Source organism: Sus scrofa, chromosome 1, assembly GCF_000003025.6.
Source record: "Sus scrofa isolate TJ Tabasco breed Duroc chromosome 1, Sscrofa11.1, whole genome shotgun sequence".
Lineage (NCBI taxonomy): Eukaryota > Metazoa > Chordata > Mammalia > Artiodactyla > Suidae > Sus > Sus scrofa.
The window spans coordinates 57,365,036-57,384,283 of NC_010443.5; the positions used below are offsets into that span (position 1 = coordinate 57,365,036).

Here is a 19,248-nt window from a genome sequence, read left to right on the forward strand (position 1 = left end):
CTTAGAAGCAAGGCACTTAAATATTTGGGTTTTTTTTTTTTTTTTTTTTTTTTTAAGAATTGAATTTGGGGGAACCATGTAAATAAGAAAAGTTTAACTTCAGAGGAAAAACACTTCGGGCTTCACTGTAGAGTGGAATGGAGAAAAAGAGGACAGGACTGTGGGTCCTGAAGGCTTAGAGGAGCAAAGAGGTAGAAAAAGAGAGGGGAGTTCGTTGTGGCTCAGCGGGTTAAGAACCCGACTAGTATCCGTGAGGGTGCGGGTTCAATCCCTGGCCTTGCTCAATGGGTTAAGGACCCGGAATATCGGCTGGCTGTGGCCTAAGCCCACAGCTGCAAGTCGGACTGGACCCCCTAGCCTGGGAATTTCCATATACCAGGAATGCAGACCCTAAAAAAAAAAAGAGGGAGAATTGGGATAGTGCTGAGGATAAAAGGGAAGGAAAGAATTTCAGGTGGGGTTGAAGAGGGTTAATCAGGTTGGTTAAGCTTTGCTATGTAAAAATAGAAAACTTTTTTTGAAAAGCTGCAGAATATGCTACCCCAAAATATGCCTCTTTGGCATAAGGATTATTTTAAGCTGATTATTTCTGAGAAAGAGCAGGCTCTGGAGACTCTGAAAATAGAGTCAAAGTTAACCCCTTTGGGGGAGGAGGGGTATGGAACTTGGAAGTTCCTGGCCAGCCACAGCCATGTCCTGAGCCACAGCAATAACACCAAATCCTTAACCCACTGAGCCACCAGGGAACTCCAGAAGTTACTCTTTTCTAAGGGAAATTTACTGTTGTAAATGTCTCCCTCAAGGTACCTGGAAAAGAAGGTTGATTCTAAATTGCAAAAGAATCTCAATGGGGAAAGTACTGACAAGTGTGCCAAACAATCTTTACCCTTGTTTAGGTGCTTTTCCCCAAACCTCCGTAACTGGCCTCCCTCCATACACCCTACAACTTTCTTTTGTCTTTGGCTGAAGATAGTAATTAAGGTGGTGACTTCAGTCAATCTAGGCACTTAGCTTGTTTGTTTTTCTCTTGATCATCTATTACAAGGGGTCTCAGGTGAGAACTCATAAGGGTAGAGGGAAGATTATTTCCACCCCTACACTTTCTATTGTTAAAATTAAGAATCTAAAGTGAATCAAGGAGTTCCCCTAGTGGCGCAGCGGAAACGAAACCAACTAGGAACCATGAGATTGTGGGTTCAATCTCTGGCCTTGCTCAGTGGGTTAAGGATCCGGTGCTGTGACCTGTGGTGTAGGTCGCAGACACAGCTGGGATCCTGCATTGCTGTGGCTGTGGCTATGGCGTAGGTCGGCAGCTACAGCTCCAATTAGACCCCTAGCCTGGGAACCTCCATATGCCGCGGGTTTGGCCCTAAAAAGCAAAAAAAAAAAAAAAAAAGTGAATAGAATTCTTGGTATCAGATTGTATCAGCAACCCTTTGTAAAGAGTGAAATTTAAATTTAGAAAGGGTGTGGGAAGTGGAGGATGAAGATAAAACTAGATAGTATCTTTCAAACCATTCCATGATAATGTTTTCTGAAAAGTAAACTGATAACTTGATTGGCCCAGATATGCATCCAAAACCAAACCCCAATAAGCTGCTTCATTCACTTATTCTTTGTGTTGAATCTTCAAATTGTCTAACACTTGACATGCTCTCTGTACCACAGCTCTGCAAAAGTGGGCATTTGTGTGGTAGGTCTCAGGATGGAGAGGCTTTTGAGGCAGGTACTACTGTTACTGCACACAAATTCGTGTGCCTCACCTGGGGCTGGAGTCGGGGAGGAGGTATGGAGTGGAGAACAGTTTACTGTAAGGGCCAAGCAAGAACAGATGGCTCGTGCTCAAAAAACCTGAATTCCCTGGTGGTTTTGCGGGGAGAATTTTAGGGCTGCAGGGTGTGTGACTTTCTTCTGTTTGTTCAATGGTGAGGTGACAGGGCAGGGTCCAGTAATCTTGTGCTCAAGTTACCATCCTCCCCTTGGGGTCTTAGTTCCTGCAGAAGAACTCAAAGGTATATTTGTATGAATATCCTTTGAGGAGGAGCTAGGACTCTGCTTTATTCCGCCCTGTTTTTTCTTGACTGATTTCCCTTTGTTTCTGCATTCCCTCACTTCCCCTCAATAGTTAGTAGTGAATAATTCCCTCACTCCCTCTAGTTAGTGAACTATTCCCTTACTTCCCCTAAATAGTTAGTGAACTATTTAAATAGTTCAACTATTTTGAATAAAGAGTCAACTATTTGATTCTGCCCTCTGAACTCAGGGAAAGTCTTGGAGGCTGAAGCTTCTTTCCCACGAAGAAACTGGAGACGCAGAAAGGCTTCTGTGCCCAGGAGGGCCCCACACAGTTCTGCTCGGTCTCAAGACCATGTATTTTAAAATATTTATTATTCAACATTTAAAACTTTTTTTTTTTTTCTTTTTGGGGCCACGCCTGGGCACATGGCAGTTTCCAGACGAGGAGTTAAATCATAGCTGCAGCTGCCAGCCTACACTACAGCCATGCCAGATCTAAGCCATACCTGGGACGTACGCTGCTGCTTGTGGCAATGTCATTTCCTTAACCGACTGATTGAGGGCAGGGATCGAACCCACATCCTCATCAATACCAGCCACAGCCATGGCCTGAGCCACAGCAATAACAACACCGAATCCTTAACCTGCTAAGCCACAACAGGAACTCCTAAATTTGTTGTTGTTGTTGTTTTATGGCCACACCTGCAGCATATGGAAGTTCCCAGGCTAGGGGTCGGATTGGAGCTGCAGCTGCCGGCCTTCACCACAGCCACAACAATGCCAGGTCCCAGCTGCAACTTCAACCTACCCCACAGTTTGAGACAATATTCAGGTTCTTAACCTGCTGAGGCACAATGGGAACTCCCAAATCTTTTCTTACTTTTTAAAATGGTTTTTCCTTGATCATAAAAGTCATACATGATTGTTATTCAATATCTGGAACATGAACAAAACACAAATCTCCTGTAGTTCTCCTGCACAGAAATGGCCAGGGTTAACATTTTAGTGTATTTACCTTAGCCTTTGTTTATAAAGCATAGGTATGCGAACAGGGCTGAGATTCCGTTGTTTAAAATACTTTTCCATACTAAAAATATCTGCCATCACCTAACTGGATTACTTGTTTAGCAAATAGCAGTGCTGTTATGACTTGTGCTGTTAAGAAATGACAGGTCCAAAATGGAGTTATTTGTATTAAGCCCCACGTCAGCAAACCAAGACTTAACACCTAACCTAATTGCAGTTACAACCTCCTCCAGGAATGTATTATTTTTCTTTTTTTTTTTTTAATATCTTTTTAGGGCTGTACCCACGGCATATGGAGGTTCCCAGGCTAGGGGTCTAATCAGAGCTGTAGCCACTGGCCTACGCCACAGCCACAGCGAGGTGAGATCTGAACCACGTCTGTGACCCACACCACAGCTCACAGCAACGCCGGATCCTTAACCCACTGAGCGAGGCCAGGGATCGAACCTGCGTCCTCATGGATGCTAGTCAGATTCATTTCCGCTGAGCCACGACCGTAACTGCCAGGAATATAATCTTAACTGGTCAGTCTGGAATTTTCAGGTCAGCACCCATGAGGTAATCTTCTACAGAGCACCCTGCCATTGCAATAGGTAGGTTATCTAAAACAAACCATCCATCCACTCTTTCCCCCCTTCTGCCTATAAAGCTTTCCATTTTGTACAGCTCCTTGGATCTCCGTTCTCTTTGCCAGATGGGATGCTGACAGCTTCATGAATAATTCAATAAAACCAATTAAGATCTTTAAAATTAAGTCAGTTGATATTTTTTTAACGCTTGAATTGACCAATTTTATAGCAATGTCTTCCTAAAGTACAATTCAAACTGAAAAACACCTCAGAAAGCCATACATAGACTTCATTGTAAGCATTCTATTAATTGCTTCGACTATTTCCTGAGTTTTGATTTTTCACTAAAAGAAAAAAAAAAGGGACTTCCCTAGTGGCTTAGTGGGCTAAGGATCTAGCATTGTTACTGCCATGTTTCTGGTCATTGCTATAGCATGGGTTCAATCCCAGGCCTGGGAACTTCCATGTGCTGCAGGCAAGGCCAGAAAGAAAAAAGAACCTCCAGTAGTTTTTCCTATTGCTTTTCCCCCCAGGATTTCCCCCTTTGAAATGGTTAATAAGAAAAATGATACTCATTTTCCCCTGAGGATGTAGCTGGCTGGTATTCAGGTTAAGAGATGTTGGTCATTATCAGGGGCACAAGTGTAAACTGGTTGTCTAGACAAAAATGTCAGCCGGAAAGGAGTTCTTTGTTTTTTTCACACCTCACCTTATTGCTTTGCAGGTCTAATAGCTTTGCCTTGTCTCCCATCTGGTGGCCAGGTGACAGATCCAGGCAAGAAACTGCCTCTTCATTTTTGCCTTCTCAGTTTCTGCTATGATCAAGGCAGTTCTTCCTGCTCATTCTATTTGAAAACTTTTCTAATACTATATTCCAGAAGAAAATACTATGGAGAACTATCAAGTGAATATATGTGAAACCCAGTGGAGTGCTTCTCATACTAGCGTAGTGTATTTCTTCCACCAGATAACTCGTACCTCATTTTAAAAGGTTCTCCCCATTGTGGAATCTAAAATATGATACAAATGAATTTATCTACAATACAGAAACAGACTCACAGATATAGAGAACAGACTTGTGGTTGCCAACAGGAGCGGGGGAGGGTTGGATTGGGATTGGTGACTGGCAAATGCTATTATAAAAAGGATGGATAAACAACAAAGTCCTACTGTATAGCACAGAGAACTACAGTCAATATCCTGTGATGAACCATAATGGGAAAGAATATGAAAAGAAAGAATATATATATGTGTATAATGGAATCACTTTGCTGTGTACCAGAAATAGCTAACATGACATTGTAAATCAACTATACTTTGATTACCAAAACAAAAAAAAAAAAGGTTTTCCCCATTAATAAGCAAAGAAGCATTTTCTAAATACAGTGCTTAATAGTTGTTTCCAACTTTTTTTTTTTCTTTCTTTTTAGGGCTGCACCAGTGCATATGGAAGTTTCCAGGTTAGGGGTCCAACTGGAGCTATAGCTGCCGGTCAACACTGCAGCCACAGCAATGCCAGATCTGAGCCACATCTGCAACCTACACCACAGCTCATGGCAATGCTGGATGCTTAACCCACTGAACAAGGCCAGGGATCAAACCCGCAGCCTCATGGATACTAGTCAGATTCATTTCCACTGCACTACGATGGAAACTCCTGTCTGAAACATTATTAAAACCATCTTGGACGTTTCCGTTGTGGCTCAGCACTAACCATGAGGATGCCGGTTTGATCCCTGGCCTCACCCAATGGGTTAAGGATCTGGCGTTGCCCTGAGCTGTGGTGTAGGTGGTAGTAGATGCTGCCTAGATCCCACGTTGCTGTGGCTGTGGTGTAGGCTGGTGGCTACAGCTCCGATTTGACCCCTAGCCTGGGAACTTACATATGCCGCAGGCACGGCCCTAAAAAGAAAAAAAAAAAGTCTTTACTGTGGCTTTCTAAAAAATTATGTCTTTTCTGGAAACCTAATTTGCTATCATAGCTTTGAATTATCTGACGTCTCCCCCAGATTACAGCTCTTGGTAGTAGGGGTGAGGAAAAAGAAACCAGCTGACTTGTGCTTTTGCTTTCTTTGCATGGATTGCATTTCTTTCTTTCTTTCTTTCTTTTTTTTTTTCCTTCATAATAAAGGTCCTTTTAAAATTAGCAGCAAAAATGGCAATAATCATATTTCTTACTCCTTAGTTCTGATGAACTGGTTAGTTTGACATGCTCTTTCATTTGCTAAACTTAGCTCTAAAGGAAACACCTGCAACTAAGATAAAACTGTTGCTCATGGTGAAAAAAACAAGTGCTTCATGAGGTGCCAGCAGATAGCCCTGCACAGCTAGGCTTCTCCCTTCTGCCTTCAAATTCGTCTTCCAGTAGCTCTTCTGGGCAGGGCCCCTCTGCCCCTCTGCCTATGCCTTTTTTCTTGAGTCCCCATATCCTGTCACCCCAATTTGCCATTCTCTGGACCCCTTTTAGCCACTTGCTGATGGATGAAATGCAGCTACAAACCAGCCAAAATCGCTTAGAACTCTGCTCCCTACTTTCAGAGCAGTTTCCATTTCTATTCATTGGGAAAATGCAAAATGACAAAAGATTACTATTCTTAGGGCACATAAGGATCATGGGACTTCGAGTAATTCTGCAGCCACAGAGCATTTAGGCAATTTTATTTTTAGCTTTTTAGGGCCATGCCCATGATATATGGAAGTTCCCAGGTGAGGGGTGGAATCGGAGCTGCAGCTGCCAGCCTACACCACAGCCACAGCAAAGCAGGATCCAAGCCGCATCTATGACCTACACCATAGCTCGTGACAACGCCAGATCCTTAACCCACTGAGGAAGGCCAGGGATTGAACCTGACTCCTCATGGATACTAGTTGGGTTCATAACCAGCTGAGCCACAAGAGGAACTCCCTAGGCATTTTATGAATTGCTTTAGAACAACCGTACCTGCTTCCCATTAAAATGCGCTTTATAACTATAGGCAAATGTTGAATAATAACCAAGTCACCCAATTCTAAAAAGCGGTCTCAGACTTCCCTGTGATGTATTCTTTTAGCACAAAATAACCACAAAGTGTAGGCCTGCTACACTCCACCTTATAGCATCTTGTGAAAAAAATAGTTGGGCCAGTCTGACTTCCTGAGAAGCTGAAGTGGGGTTTAGGTACAGATGTTCTTAAATGGAAATATATATCATTTATGCCAGAGTAGAAAGCAGATTTTTCCCCAAAATATCATTCTTCAGAAAAGAGAGTTGCCTTATATTTTTTCTCTGTCCTTTTTGAATGAAATACTCTTCAGGATGACACTATCTCTTAAAAGGACCTCAAGTAATGACGTTTTTCTATCTCATACAGGCCACCTAACAAAATCAAGGGGCAAAGGTGAACACATATTTATTAATTACACCCCAGGTTATGATCTCAGAGAACAAGCATTGGAAATCACTCATAGTAAACCTCTTTAAAAAGGCATTAGACGTTCCCACTGTGGTGTGGTGGGTTAAGGATCCAGCATTGCTGCAACTATGGAACAGGCAGCAGATGCAGCTTGGATTCGATCCCTGGCCAGGAACTTCCATATGCCCCAGATGTGGCCAAAAAAAAAAAAAAAAAAAAAAAAAAAAAAAAAAAAAACCAATAAGGCATTAGAAAGAAGGACCTATTTGTGGAAATTGTGACTATTACATGCCAGACCTTTTGTTTAGTAAAATAGCTCAAAGACAGACACTGAAGATGGAAGGATTTTAATATCTAAAAATAGAAAATAAACTAGTTTCAGATGGGCCCTAGTAGATGTCAGGTTTTTTTTTGTTTTTGTTTTTTTGTCTTTTTGCCATTTCTTGGGCTGCTCCCGCAGCATATGGAGGTTCTCAGGCTAGGGGTCGAATTGGAGATGTAGCCGCCGGCCTACAGCCATGCCAGCCAGATCCAAGCCGCGTCTGCAGCCTACACCAAAGCTCACAGCAACGCCAGATCCTTAACCCACTGAGCAAGCCCAGGGATCGAACCTGCAACCTCATGGTTCCTAGGCAGATTCGTTAACCACTGAGCCACGACAGGAACTCCTAGATGTCGGTTTTTACAACCACAGCTGTATAGGATCTTACCACTCTCCAGCAGACTATGGAGAGCCATAGCTAGCATCAGAAAATTTGAGTTCTTCTACCAAGAGCAGACCAATAGCTATATTTAGTACATTATTAATCTACTGTAACTATAAGAAGAAGGCTCCCCCCACACACACAACCTCATGATTGTTAATCCCTGAGCCACGACGGGAACTCATTTTAATTTTTTTTAAACCCTTTTGTCTTGCCAGATTTTTGATGGGGGCTTGCCTGTTTTGGCTATAGAATTTATTTTACTAAACTTCAGATATTGATTCTTGCTGCTCTGGCCCTAAGCCCTAGCCATCTGAAATTCTTTTCCTAACAGTCCACCTTTTGATTTTTAACTTAGTAAAATTCTACTATCTAATGACTTTTACAGATCTCCTAAGAGTTCCCAGAGAGGGCTAGCATTATCTCTTGTATCTGAACCTGTGGCATATGGAGGTTCCCAGGCTAGGGGTCCAATCAGAGCTGTAGCTGCCAGCCACAACCACAGCCACAGCAACTCAGGATCCGAGCCTCATCTGCGACCTACACAGCTCACGGCAACGCCGGATCCTTAACCCACTGAGCAAGACCAGATATTCGACCCTAAAAAGACCAAAAAAAACAAGATAATTCACCTCTTAGTTACAAGGAGAGGCACTACTTCAATAAACATTTCTACTTTCACAGCCTACTTCTTGTCATTAATCAGGACAAACACATTTTACTAAAGGAAACGAATGGGGCCAATGAGGCAGTAGTATGTGTATACAGTAAGCAACCTCACAAACAGGAAAAACCATGCTTCCTCTTCAAAGAGATCATTCAGTTCCCAGGATGATTAGTTATGGAATATGCCTGAAATAAAATTAGAGCCTTACCAAATCATGTGTGTACAACATATGCTTTTAAATTGGCAGTTAACATTCTTTCTCTTTTTTTTTTTTTTGTCTTTTTTGGGCTGTACCCATGGCATATGGAGGTTCCCAGGCTAGGGGTCTAATTGGAGCTGTAGCCGCTGGCCTACACCAGAGCCACAGCAACGCAGGATCCGAGCCGCGTCTGCAACCTACACCACAGCTCACGGCAACGCCAAATCGTTAACCCACTGAGCAAGGGCAGGGATCAAACCCGCAACCTCATGGTTCCTAGTCAGATTCGTTTCCACTGCGCCACGAAGGGAACTCCCATAAACTGGCAGTTAACATTCTTGAAAGCAATAATTTAATAATGGTTATAAATGATATTCTGCTTAAAGGAAAACATAACACTGAATACTATACTTGATTACAAATTACATCCAGTCTGTAGAAGTTGAATGCATACCATACTTTAATAATCAAGACAATTCAGCTATTTTTCTTGTGTTTCAAACAGTCAACATATAACCCGTATGTAACAATATTGCTGTGGTTTTTAGTCATTTTATATTGAAGGGTCCAAAATATATTATGTTCACAAAATATTACTGTTTGTGAATGTCAACCAGCTTTGACTTACATTCCTTCCAAAACACGCTACCCTGGTCATACACACTAATCTACATCAATGAAAATAACCAAAGGTGATCATTTACAGAAAGTCTCACCACCACATGAAGTTCTAATTGCCCTGGAAACATGTAGGTCAAGTTCTTAACCCTTTGGAAATGAGCAAAAGTGTTCCAGAGCAGTCACTGTAGCCATGTATTTGGGCTTTATATGTATACATTATTTTGTATATTTACATGTATTTATAGCATTAGATTTGAGACCTAAAAGTGGCCACACACATTGCAGCAAGCTAAGTCCCACATCAAAAATGAAATGAAATAGGAATTGAAGACACTTTGTAATTCCAATAGCACAGACTTCAGAAACTGAATGCTTAGACATAACTCCGACATCTCTCTTTAATTCAGAGGTCATTGCCATGCTCACAGCGTTGAGACAGTAGTCTATCCATCAGTGTGTGATTAATCAAAGAGCATACTTACTACAATGAACTTGGGTCCTATGCCATAGCACTGACTTTGCCTTTCCCTCAAAGAATCATTTGCACTTGAAGTAAGAGGCTTTTAAGGCACATTTTAACAAAAAACCTATCATATACCCAGCTTAAAAATGGAAGCTCCACCTGGTTACAATAATACATATACCCAAGTCATGTGTGATTGACCCGATAGACAAATGTCTCTGTCTTGAGGATAACACTGCTTTAGAAAAGTGATTATTTGCTTATTCAAAAAGAAACATTGTGTAAAAAATATTAAAGGATTAGATTCATAAGAATAACCGACATGTACCATATTGGCAAAAGTCCAACAGGTTGGAGGTCTGGAAACCAGGAAAAAGATTTCCCTGGAACTCTGGGTTCCCACCTACCCACATTTCTGAGTAGGAATCATGAGAAAGGGAGCTAGGACACCTTCACAATTTTTAGAAATTTCCTTCCAAAATGCACAGACCCTTGGAAGGGCTCAAACCTTAAACCTCAATCAGCTACCATCTTAAATTGCAGTTACCAGCCTCAAAGGAGTAAGACTTGTGGAGAGGATAGAAAGAAGCAGCAGATAAGCAGTGGGATGGTTTCAAGGACAAGTTGCTTTCGAAACTTGATACATTTTTGCTAGGATCAGCATTGCCTATCCTCTGAGGCTCTGCTTAAAAAAAATTTGTTTTCTAATACCTGCCAACATGCTGTAGGCACTGATCCTTGGGATAGATCTAGAATCACCTACTTGGAATGGTTTGGTATGGGGCTAGATTTAGAATCTCTGAACTTACTGTTGGTCAAAGTAAACATAAGTGGAAGAATTTCATAGAAACAGACACAGAGCTAACTGTAATGCCTCCTCCAGCCACCCTTACCCATTGACCTACAGGGGTTTTCAGGATGGCTTTTTAGCCATGTAGACCATGCATGCTACTGGCATGCCAAACTCTAGTTCAATCATAAGGTGAGAGGAGGCAGCATCTGCAAGGCACACTGTCACAGATAAGAAGGAGACCCAGCGGTGACAAATGTGTCCACCAGGACTCAGCTCTGTGGCAGAGAGCTGAGATTCGGCCTGTGGTCATGGAGTAATGCAAAACAAAACAAAAGGTAGGTCCTAAATAAACATTTTCAATGTTGCACAATAAGAGGCCCATTCTACAGGAGTCAAACATTGTATAGGATTGTCTAGGATATATTTCTCAATCTGCAGTTGCTCATCACCTTTATTTGGGAAACCATGAGGCCTCTGATATTACTTTAGCCTGGGTGGCAGGTATAGAAAAGCCTCCAGAAAAAACCCTGCAACTTAGCGACATTCTGATTTCTTTTCCGTCATCGGCACCATTTTGGAAATCTGGTCCCAAAGGTTCTAAAGAACAGTAACACAGCAAAAAGAAATAAGCTCTCTGTATAAAATGATTATAGAGATATGTGTTGAGGTAAAGAGTTTTATAAAAACTGTGGACTAGGGAAGCACTGTTGCAGCTTTAGAAATATTTAGGTAAGTTTGGTGCTAATGTTATTCTATAAAACTTCTGTTTATACCAGTTATAAACAGGGGACAGTTCTTATTGCTCCTGGAGCTTGCCACCCCAATCTGTTCCTCCACTGAAAACGATTTTTCTCAACCATGGGTAGCAAAATTCCCAAATTTATAAAAAAATCATTGCCAACGCATTACTTTTTGATTAATTTCTGATTGCCCTATAGATATGGACTCAGTATGCATGTCCTAAACACCAAGGACAGAAAAACGCTTAGAAAAGTTTTATCAAAGTTTAGTTCAATGAGAGATAAAAGAAGAAAAAAAACATGAAAAATTGCAAAATATATACAGTTCCTGGCAGTTCTCACACAGGATTTTTTCTGACTACAGACCATAAAAGTTTACAATTTGCGTAATGAAGTTACAGTGGATTTCACTTCATCGTTAATATACAAGTTTTTGCTTCAAAGTGCATACTTTATTTATAAAAGAGAAGATCAAGAGGGTGGCAGGAATTTTTTTTTTTTTTTTTTTACAAGAAATATGTCACGTGTCCCAATCTCCTTCTTCCTCTTCCTTTAGTGCAACACAGCTTAGCAGCCTCATTGAAAGGTCTGATTTCAAAAGGTGCTCCTTAAACCTCACCTATAGCAGCACCCTGGGTGTCCCGTTGGGGGTCACTCCTTTTTTCTTCTGCAGCCGATTCTGAACCTTTCGTGATTTCACCACTTTCATTCTCACCTCAAAAACTTCATGGATGGCCTTCCGGAAGCAATGGAAATTATAGTCAATCAGCCCTGGAGAAGAAAACAAAAATATTTAGAAATGCCATCTGGAAATGATCTGTCTTTTCATGTCAGACATGACAAGGACACGCCAGTAGGGGGCGGTAGAGGAGTGGGTTTAACATAAGGTTAGAAGATTTTCCTAGGAGGTCTGCAGCTGGGCTTCAGGAATTGCAGTAAACTTCCAGGACTGCAAGCAAAATCTTGTGAATATACATTTTTACTAAGGAAAGGTTCTAGAATATATACCACATTTTCAAAGGTGTCTATGACCCAAATAATTTGAAAAACCAGTTGAATTGCCCTTTTTTCAATCTTTCAGAATTAAAGATTATAAGCACAGTTAAGATGTATCTTCAGTGAAATATTTATTATTTTTTCCCCAAATTATTTTCTTTTCAAGTCCACACCCGAGGCATAAGTTCCCAGGCTAGGGGTAGAATCGGAGCTGTAGCTGCTGGTCTATACCACAGCCACAGCAACGCAGGATCCAAGCCCTGTGACCCACACCACAGCAACACGAGATCCTTTAACCCACTGAGTGAGGCGAGGGATCGAACCTAAGTCTTCGTGGATACTTTTCGGGTTCGTTACCACAGATCCACAATGGAAACTCCTCCCCAAAGGCATTATTAAATTGACTCTAAGTGGAGGCAGATCCTGATTGGAGTGTAGCTGAGATGCCAAGGTCATAGTACCATTCAATCAACCAATCAATTTTTACTTCACAGATACTCAGAAAGTATTTAAGTCACTGTTATAACCCCTAGGGAAAACAAAGACCCTGATTTTAGAGTAGTTATGGTCACCTCTGAGCTCAGGAAGTCAACAACCAATGACACTCAGTTTCTCAATAATATATGTTTTTTTTAGGACCACACCCGAGGCATATGGAAGTTCCCAGGCTAGAGGTCGAATTGGAGCTGTAGACGCTGGCCTAGCCACAACCACAACAGTGAGGGATCTGAGCCACGTCTGTGACCTACACCACAGTTCACAGCCAACACCGGATCCTTAACCCACTGAGCAAGGCCAGGGATCGAACTCATGTCCTCATGGATCCTAGTCAGGTTCGTTAACCACTGAGCCACAAAGGGAACTCCCTAAGTAAATTTGAAATGGAGAAATAGGAAAGAATCTTTTTGCATTTTCAGAAATTAATCAGTGGTATGAAAATAGAGTAAAAGATAAATCAGGTCCTAAGTGCATTTTTCATCACCATTAATTTCTAAGTGTTAAGAGCAGCATGACATTTATACTAATTAGGATAAGGCAGTTGGTTCCATTTACTATTTTTACACTTATTAAAATAACTAGCCAAAAAACTGTTTCCACCAATCAGATGATGATTCCACAGCCCCAACCAAAGAAAAAGAACTGGGATTCCAGCCAAGGAGAGAAATCTTCAAAGCGGTCATATAACTAACTGACGATGGCGCTGGAGGAAACACCATCTCAGCTTCCAGGCCCAAGAAACCTTCTGAGTGGCGCCCTCTGCTGCTTCTGCAGTGATAGGGACCACCATGCAATAACACTAGATTTCCTTGAGACCAGTGAGGCAAGGGGGGGTGGGTAGTAATAAAAAATAAAGCCCAGCTATGAGTACCTTTCTCTGCCTGAGGCTTTCTTTAGTACCACAGAACTCGCTTAACTGCATACAGACAGGTACTAGCCAGGGCTATGGTAATGAAAGTTTCTGAGGTTCTCCTCACACAATGGGGCATGGGAGTTGGTGGACAAAGGCTGCAGTCTTGAATGCTCAAAGGGGGTGATTCTTAGTTTGGGGGTTTTTTGGTTGGCTCCCCCACGGCATGCAGAAGTTCCCAGGCCAGGGATCAAACCCACATCACAGCAGTAACCTGAGCCATAGCAGTGACAACAACAAATCCTTTACTTGCCATGCGTTTAAGGGCCGCACCTGAAGCATGTGGGAGGTTCCCAGGCTAGGGGTGAAATTGGAGCTACAGCGGCCAGCCTACACCACAGTCACAGCAGTGCTGGATCCCTAACCCACTGAGCAAGGCCAGGGATTGAACCCGCATCCTCGTGGATACTAGTCAGGTTTGTTACTGCTGAGCCACAATGGGAACTCCTAGGGAACTTCAGATTCTGAGTTTCTTCTACACAGCTTCTCCGAGACTCCCCCAGTTGAAGTGAGCATAAAGCTGTCACCGTGGATGGCTTTTCTACCCTATTTCCCACTTTCTCACTTATATTTCTTGGAACCATCTTCCAAATAAAGAATGAACTTGAAAGAAAGAAAGAAAGAAAGAAAGAAAGAAAGAAAGAAAGAAAGAAAGAAAGAAAGAAAGAAAGAAAGAAAGAAAGAAAAAGAAGCAAATAAATGGTTTGATTTAGTGTTTGGAATAAGAGATGTGAGAATCACCTCAAAATTCTCTCCCTACATGTGTAACCAACTGCTTTGGGCAGAAAGTTTAACTACATAGGACTTCGCCTCAGTGAGAACTGAACTTGGGAAACCACAGGGACACAGCCTACTGGTGATTCATGACAAATCTCAACTGTGTTTTTGCATGTTTAAAATGTAACAGTAGAGAATTCCCTGGTAGGCTGCTTGGCTTTGGCGTTGTCATTGCTGTGGTTCTGGTCACTGCTGTGGCATAGGTTCCATCCCTGGCCTGGGAACTTCCACATACCACAGGCACGGCCAAAAGAAAAAAAGAAAGAAAGAAAAAAGTAACAGTAATTTTGTTGCATTTAGAGTTTTGTTTCTGTTTTGTCTTTTTAGGGCCTCACCAGTGGCATATGGAAGTTTCCAGGCTAGGGGTCGAATAGGAACTGTAGCGCAGGCCTACACAAGAGCCACAGCAATGTGGGATCAGAGTCATCAGAGTCGCATCTGCAACCTACACCACAGCTCACGGCAACAGAAGATCCTTAACCCACTGAGTGAGGCCAGGGATCAAACCCAAACCTCATGGTTCCTAGTCGGATTCATTTCCGATGCGCCATGACGGGAACTCCCATATTTGGAGTTTTTAAAACTCCAAGTAAAAGTGAAAATTCAAAACTGAGGTTTATAAAGGATGAGCATGCAAAGAGTTTGCTGTTTATTTCAACTCTTTCATAAAAGGTAGTTGAAAATACAGGGACAGAGACATGAACAGAATAACCATCACACACAGTTATGGGATGGCCCCAAGTCCTTCTCTGGCTCAGTAGCTCTCAGTGAAAAACATCGAGGGAACTTTTCATTTTGTTTTGTTTTGCTTTTTATGGCCACACTTGTGGCATGTGGAGGTTCCAAAGCTAGGGGTCGAATCAAAGCTACAGCTTCTGGCCTATACCACAGCCACGAGAGCCTGAGCCGTGTCTGCAACCTCCACCACATCTCACGGCAACACCAGATCCCCAGCCTACTTAGCAGGGCCAGGAACTGAACCCACATCCTCGTGGATACTAGTTGGATTCATTTTCGCTGCACCACAATGGGAACTCCAAGGGAACTTTTAAAAAAATTAACAGACCCCAGGCCCCTCTCCTAGGAATTCTACTCTAATTGTCTGCTGGTGGGCCTAGATACCCATATTTTTTAACTACGTCCCTTCCCAAGGTGCCTATGCTGTGCAACAAAGAATCCCACTTCTGCTTTTCATCCTCCCCTTTCTGCCAAAGCAGTCAGATCATCCATGAAATAGAGAAGAACATGACAAGTTAGCCAACAAGTGTTGATTATTAGCACCAACAGGACTGAGATTCAAGCAGCGAAAAAAATCGAATCACTTCATGCACAGGTAAAACATCAATATATTTTTTTTTTTTTTGATGTGGTATATGGAAGCTCCCAGGACAGGGGTCGAATTAGAGCTGCAGCTGAGGCCTATGCCACAGCCATAGCAACATGGGATCTGAGCTGCATCTGCAACCTACGCTGCAACTTACATCACTGCCAGATCCTTAACCCACAGAGCAAGGCCAGGGATAGAACCTGCATCCTCAGGGACACTATGTCAGGTTCTTAACCTGCTGAGCAACAACAAGAACCCTTCAAGCTCTTTTTAAATCTCTCCTCTGTCCCAGGCAAATGGTGTTTGGCCACCCTGAAAAGCAAACAAGGAGTTTCCTTGTGGTGTAGCAGGTTAAGGAGTCAGCATTGTCACAGCTTTGGCTCTGGTTACTGCTATGGCACAGTTTTGATCCCTGGCCAGGGAACTTCTGCATGCCCACAGGGGTGATATTAAAAAAAAAAAAAAAAAAAGATTAACATGATGGAGTTAAACCTTGTCTGCCTATTTATTTATATCTTAGTTATAAACATTAATACAAATATCTGGGATTATAGTCTACAAAATCTGCCCATCCTCAGAGATGATCCCACCTAGGTGGTTTAAGTAATAACTTACCAAAGATTCATATGATAAATTCCTGCTGAAATTTACTCCCACGACCATAGATGGACATTAAAATTACAGGCAAAAGTAAGGAGAAAGAGGATTTGCATAGTTTGAAAGTACTGGAGTTCCCTTTGTGGCTCAGCAGTAATGAACACAACTAGCATTCATGAGGAGGTGGGTTCAATCCCTGGCCTCTTTCAGTGAGTTAAGGATCTGGCATTGCCCTGAGCTGCAGTGTAGATTGCAGACATGACTCAGATCCTGCATGGCTGTGGCTATGACAGGGTGACAGCTACAGCTCTGATGCGAGCCCTAGCCTGGGAACTTCCGTATGCTGAGTGCAGCCCTAAAAAGACAAAAAATTTAAAAAAAATTTTTTAATTAAAAATGAAAGGATTTCTTAACTACAAAAGGAAAGACAGGAACTTTCCAGGGGGAAGACCCAGTAGACCTCACCTTAACTAAATCAAGGGCAGCATCACCAGTAAGAAGACATATCAATATCACAAACATATGATACACAAAGAAGGACACATTCTTTCTGGGTGGTATTCTAGTCAAACTGCATCTTCTCATTCCAACTATATGAAAGCATCAGACAAACCCAATTTGAAGGACATTGTACAAAATAAATTGATGAGTTCTCTTCAAAAATGTCAGGGTCCTGAAAGACTGTCACAAATTGGAAGAAACTAGGAGAAATAATAACTAAATCAATTTGGGATCCTGGAACAGGAAAAGGGTATTTTTAGAAAAAGTAGTGAAATCTGAATAAGGTCTGTTAGTTTCATTAATAGTATTATACCGACGTTAATTCCCTAGTTTTGATAACTGTCCTAAAGTATGTAAGATGTTAACGCTTGGGGAAGCTGGATGAGGAGTATATATAAACTATGTACTATTTTTGCGGCTTTTCTGTTAAGTCTAAAATCAGTTCAAAATAAACAATTTCCCAAGGTTGATTTTAATGTACCCTATATTTTGGGACTTATTTCCACCGTAGATGGTTTGGGGGCCATAGTTGTACTATTTGCATTTTTTTTTTCATTTTCCTTAGCTTCCAAAATCCACATGAAATATTAATCATCAAATATGAATTCTGGAACTATCTTTAACCAAGGGAATATACATATAAAGGTTTAAAACAACTCACACAACACTCGTTCTGAAATCTTTAGCCCTGACTGCCATACACTGGTGGTGCGAGCTTGGGAGAAAGTCACTTCTATTTCCTGGGTCTGGGTAAAATTATTAGAAATTGAGAGAGTGAAACAAGGCATGGTCCTTATATAAGCTGTTCTTACTTTTAGCAAGATGAAAATAGAAGATTAATACCATTTAATTAATGGTAATTAATTAAAAGTTTTGGGGGCAAGGACAGAAAAGGCAATTTGGTTGGTAATAGTAAATACAGAAAAAAACACAACTTCACTAAGAAGCAGAAAAAATGTAAACTTGTTTTTGACTATCAATTTTTTATTGCTAATATGCAATATTGATAAGAATACAGCAAAATGGACACACTCATATTCTCTTAGTAGCAAAAATCTGTAAAATCTTGCTGAAGGACCTTTGGTAATATGCATTAGAAGCCACCAAAATGCATTAATCTAAGTAATTCCTTTTTCAAAGTTTTTCCTGAGGAAATAACCAAAGATGCACACAAATATTTAGTGAAAAGAAAGTCATTATAAATTATTTATAACACATTCTAGAAACAACACAAATTTCCAAAAATAGTACAAACTAATCATCAAAATGATATGGTTAAAAATTTAGTGGAGATCCCGTCATGGCTCAGCAGAAACAAATCTAACTAGGATCCATGAGGACGCAGGTTGGATCCCTGGCCTAGCTCAGTGGGTTAAGGATTCGGCGTTGCCATGAGCTGCAGTATAGGTTGCAGATGCAGCTCAGATCCCGCGTTACTGTGGCTCTGGCGTAGGTCAGCGGCCAAAGCTCCAATTTGACCCTTAGCCTGGAAACCTCCATATGCTATGGGTGCAGCCCTAAAAAAAAAAAAAAAAAAAAAAAAAAAAAGATTTAGTGAATTGAAAATATATCTGTAATAATTTAAGTGGGAGTTAAGAAGTAGTATTTAGTATATAAATCCCACATATATAGAGAGAATACATATCTATGAAAAAGATTAGAAAGTTATACAGAAAATACAAAGAGTGATTATGTGAGAGAAAAGCTTATCAATAATTACTTCTTTCCTTCTTTTTTTTTTAACAGCCCCACCTACGGTATATGGAAGTTTCCAGGCTAGGGGTTGAATCGGAGCTGCAAGGGAAAGTCTATGCTGCAGCTTGTGGCAATGCTCGATCCTTAACCTGCTGAGTGAGGCTAAGGATCAAATCCGCATCCTCATGGAGACAATGATGGGTCCTTAACCTGCTGAGCCACAATGGGAACTCCCATATTTCTTTTTTGCTTATTATTTCTAAATTTTCTAAATGAATCTACTACTCTAACAAAAAGTAATAAAAATCGAAATTATGTTTTCATGCTCAATGAATTAAGAAAAAATTGTTATAAGTGAAAACAACAGGATAAAAACCTATGTATATATTTTTTTAAAAATCCAAAGTAGGAGTTCCTGGATGGCCCAGCAGGTTAAAGATCTAGCATTGTCACAACAATGGCTTGTATCATTGCCATGGCTCTGGTTCAATCCTTGGCCCAGGAACTCTGCATGCCACAAGTTTGGCCAAATAAAAAAACCACCCTTTATAGACAATATGGCACCACTTCTTCTGGAAGAAAGGGAGGCAGAAAGAAAAGATGGGCAGGAGGGAGGGAGAAAAGGAAGGAGAAAGAAATCCCAGAATTTTAACATGGGTTGCGTTTAGCTTTAGATGGTGGAACTGAGTGATTTTATTTTGTTCTTTATATTTTCTTAAGTTTTCAAAGTATTTTTATTATGAAAAAAAAAAAAAAC

The 19,248-nt window shown here is 41.2% G+C and overlaps 1 protein-coding gene across 2 annotated transcripts in view; it reads right to left on the reverse strand.

The window, feature by feature from the left end:
• Positions 9,012-19,248, reverse strand: part of RRAGD (Ras-related GTP binding D) — a 50,012-nt gene continuing 39,775 nt past the window's right edge. Inside the window, exon 7 of one of the 2 annotated variants that reach the window (XM_013992680.2) lies at positions 9,012-11,961. In XM_013992680.2, the coding sequence (XP_013848134.1) occupies positions 11,810-11,961 (152 nt within the window). In that variant the 3' untranslated portion in view covers positions 9,012-11,809. 2 annotated transcript variants of the gene reach the window in all.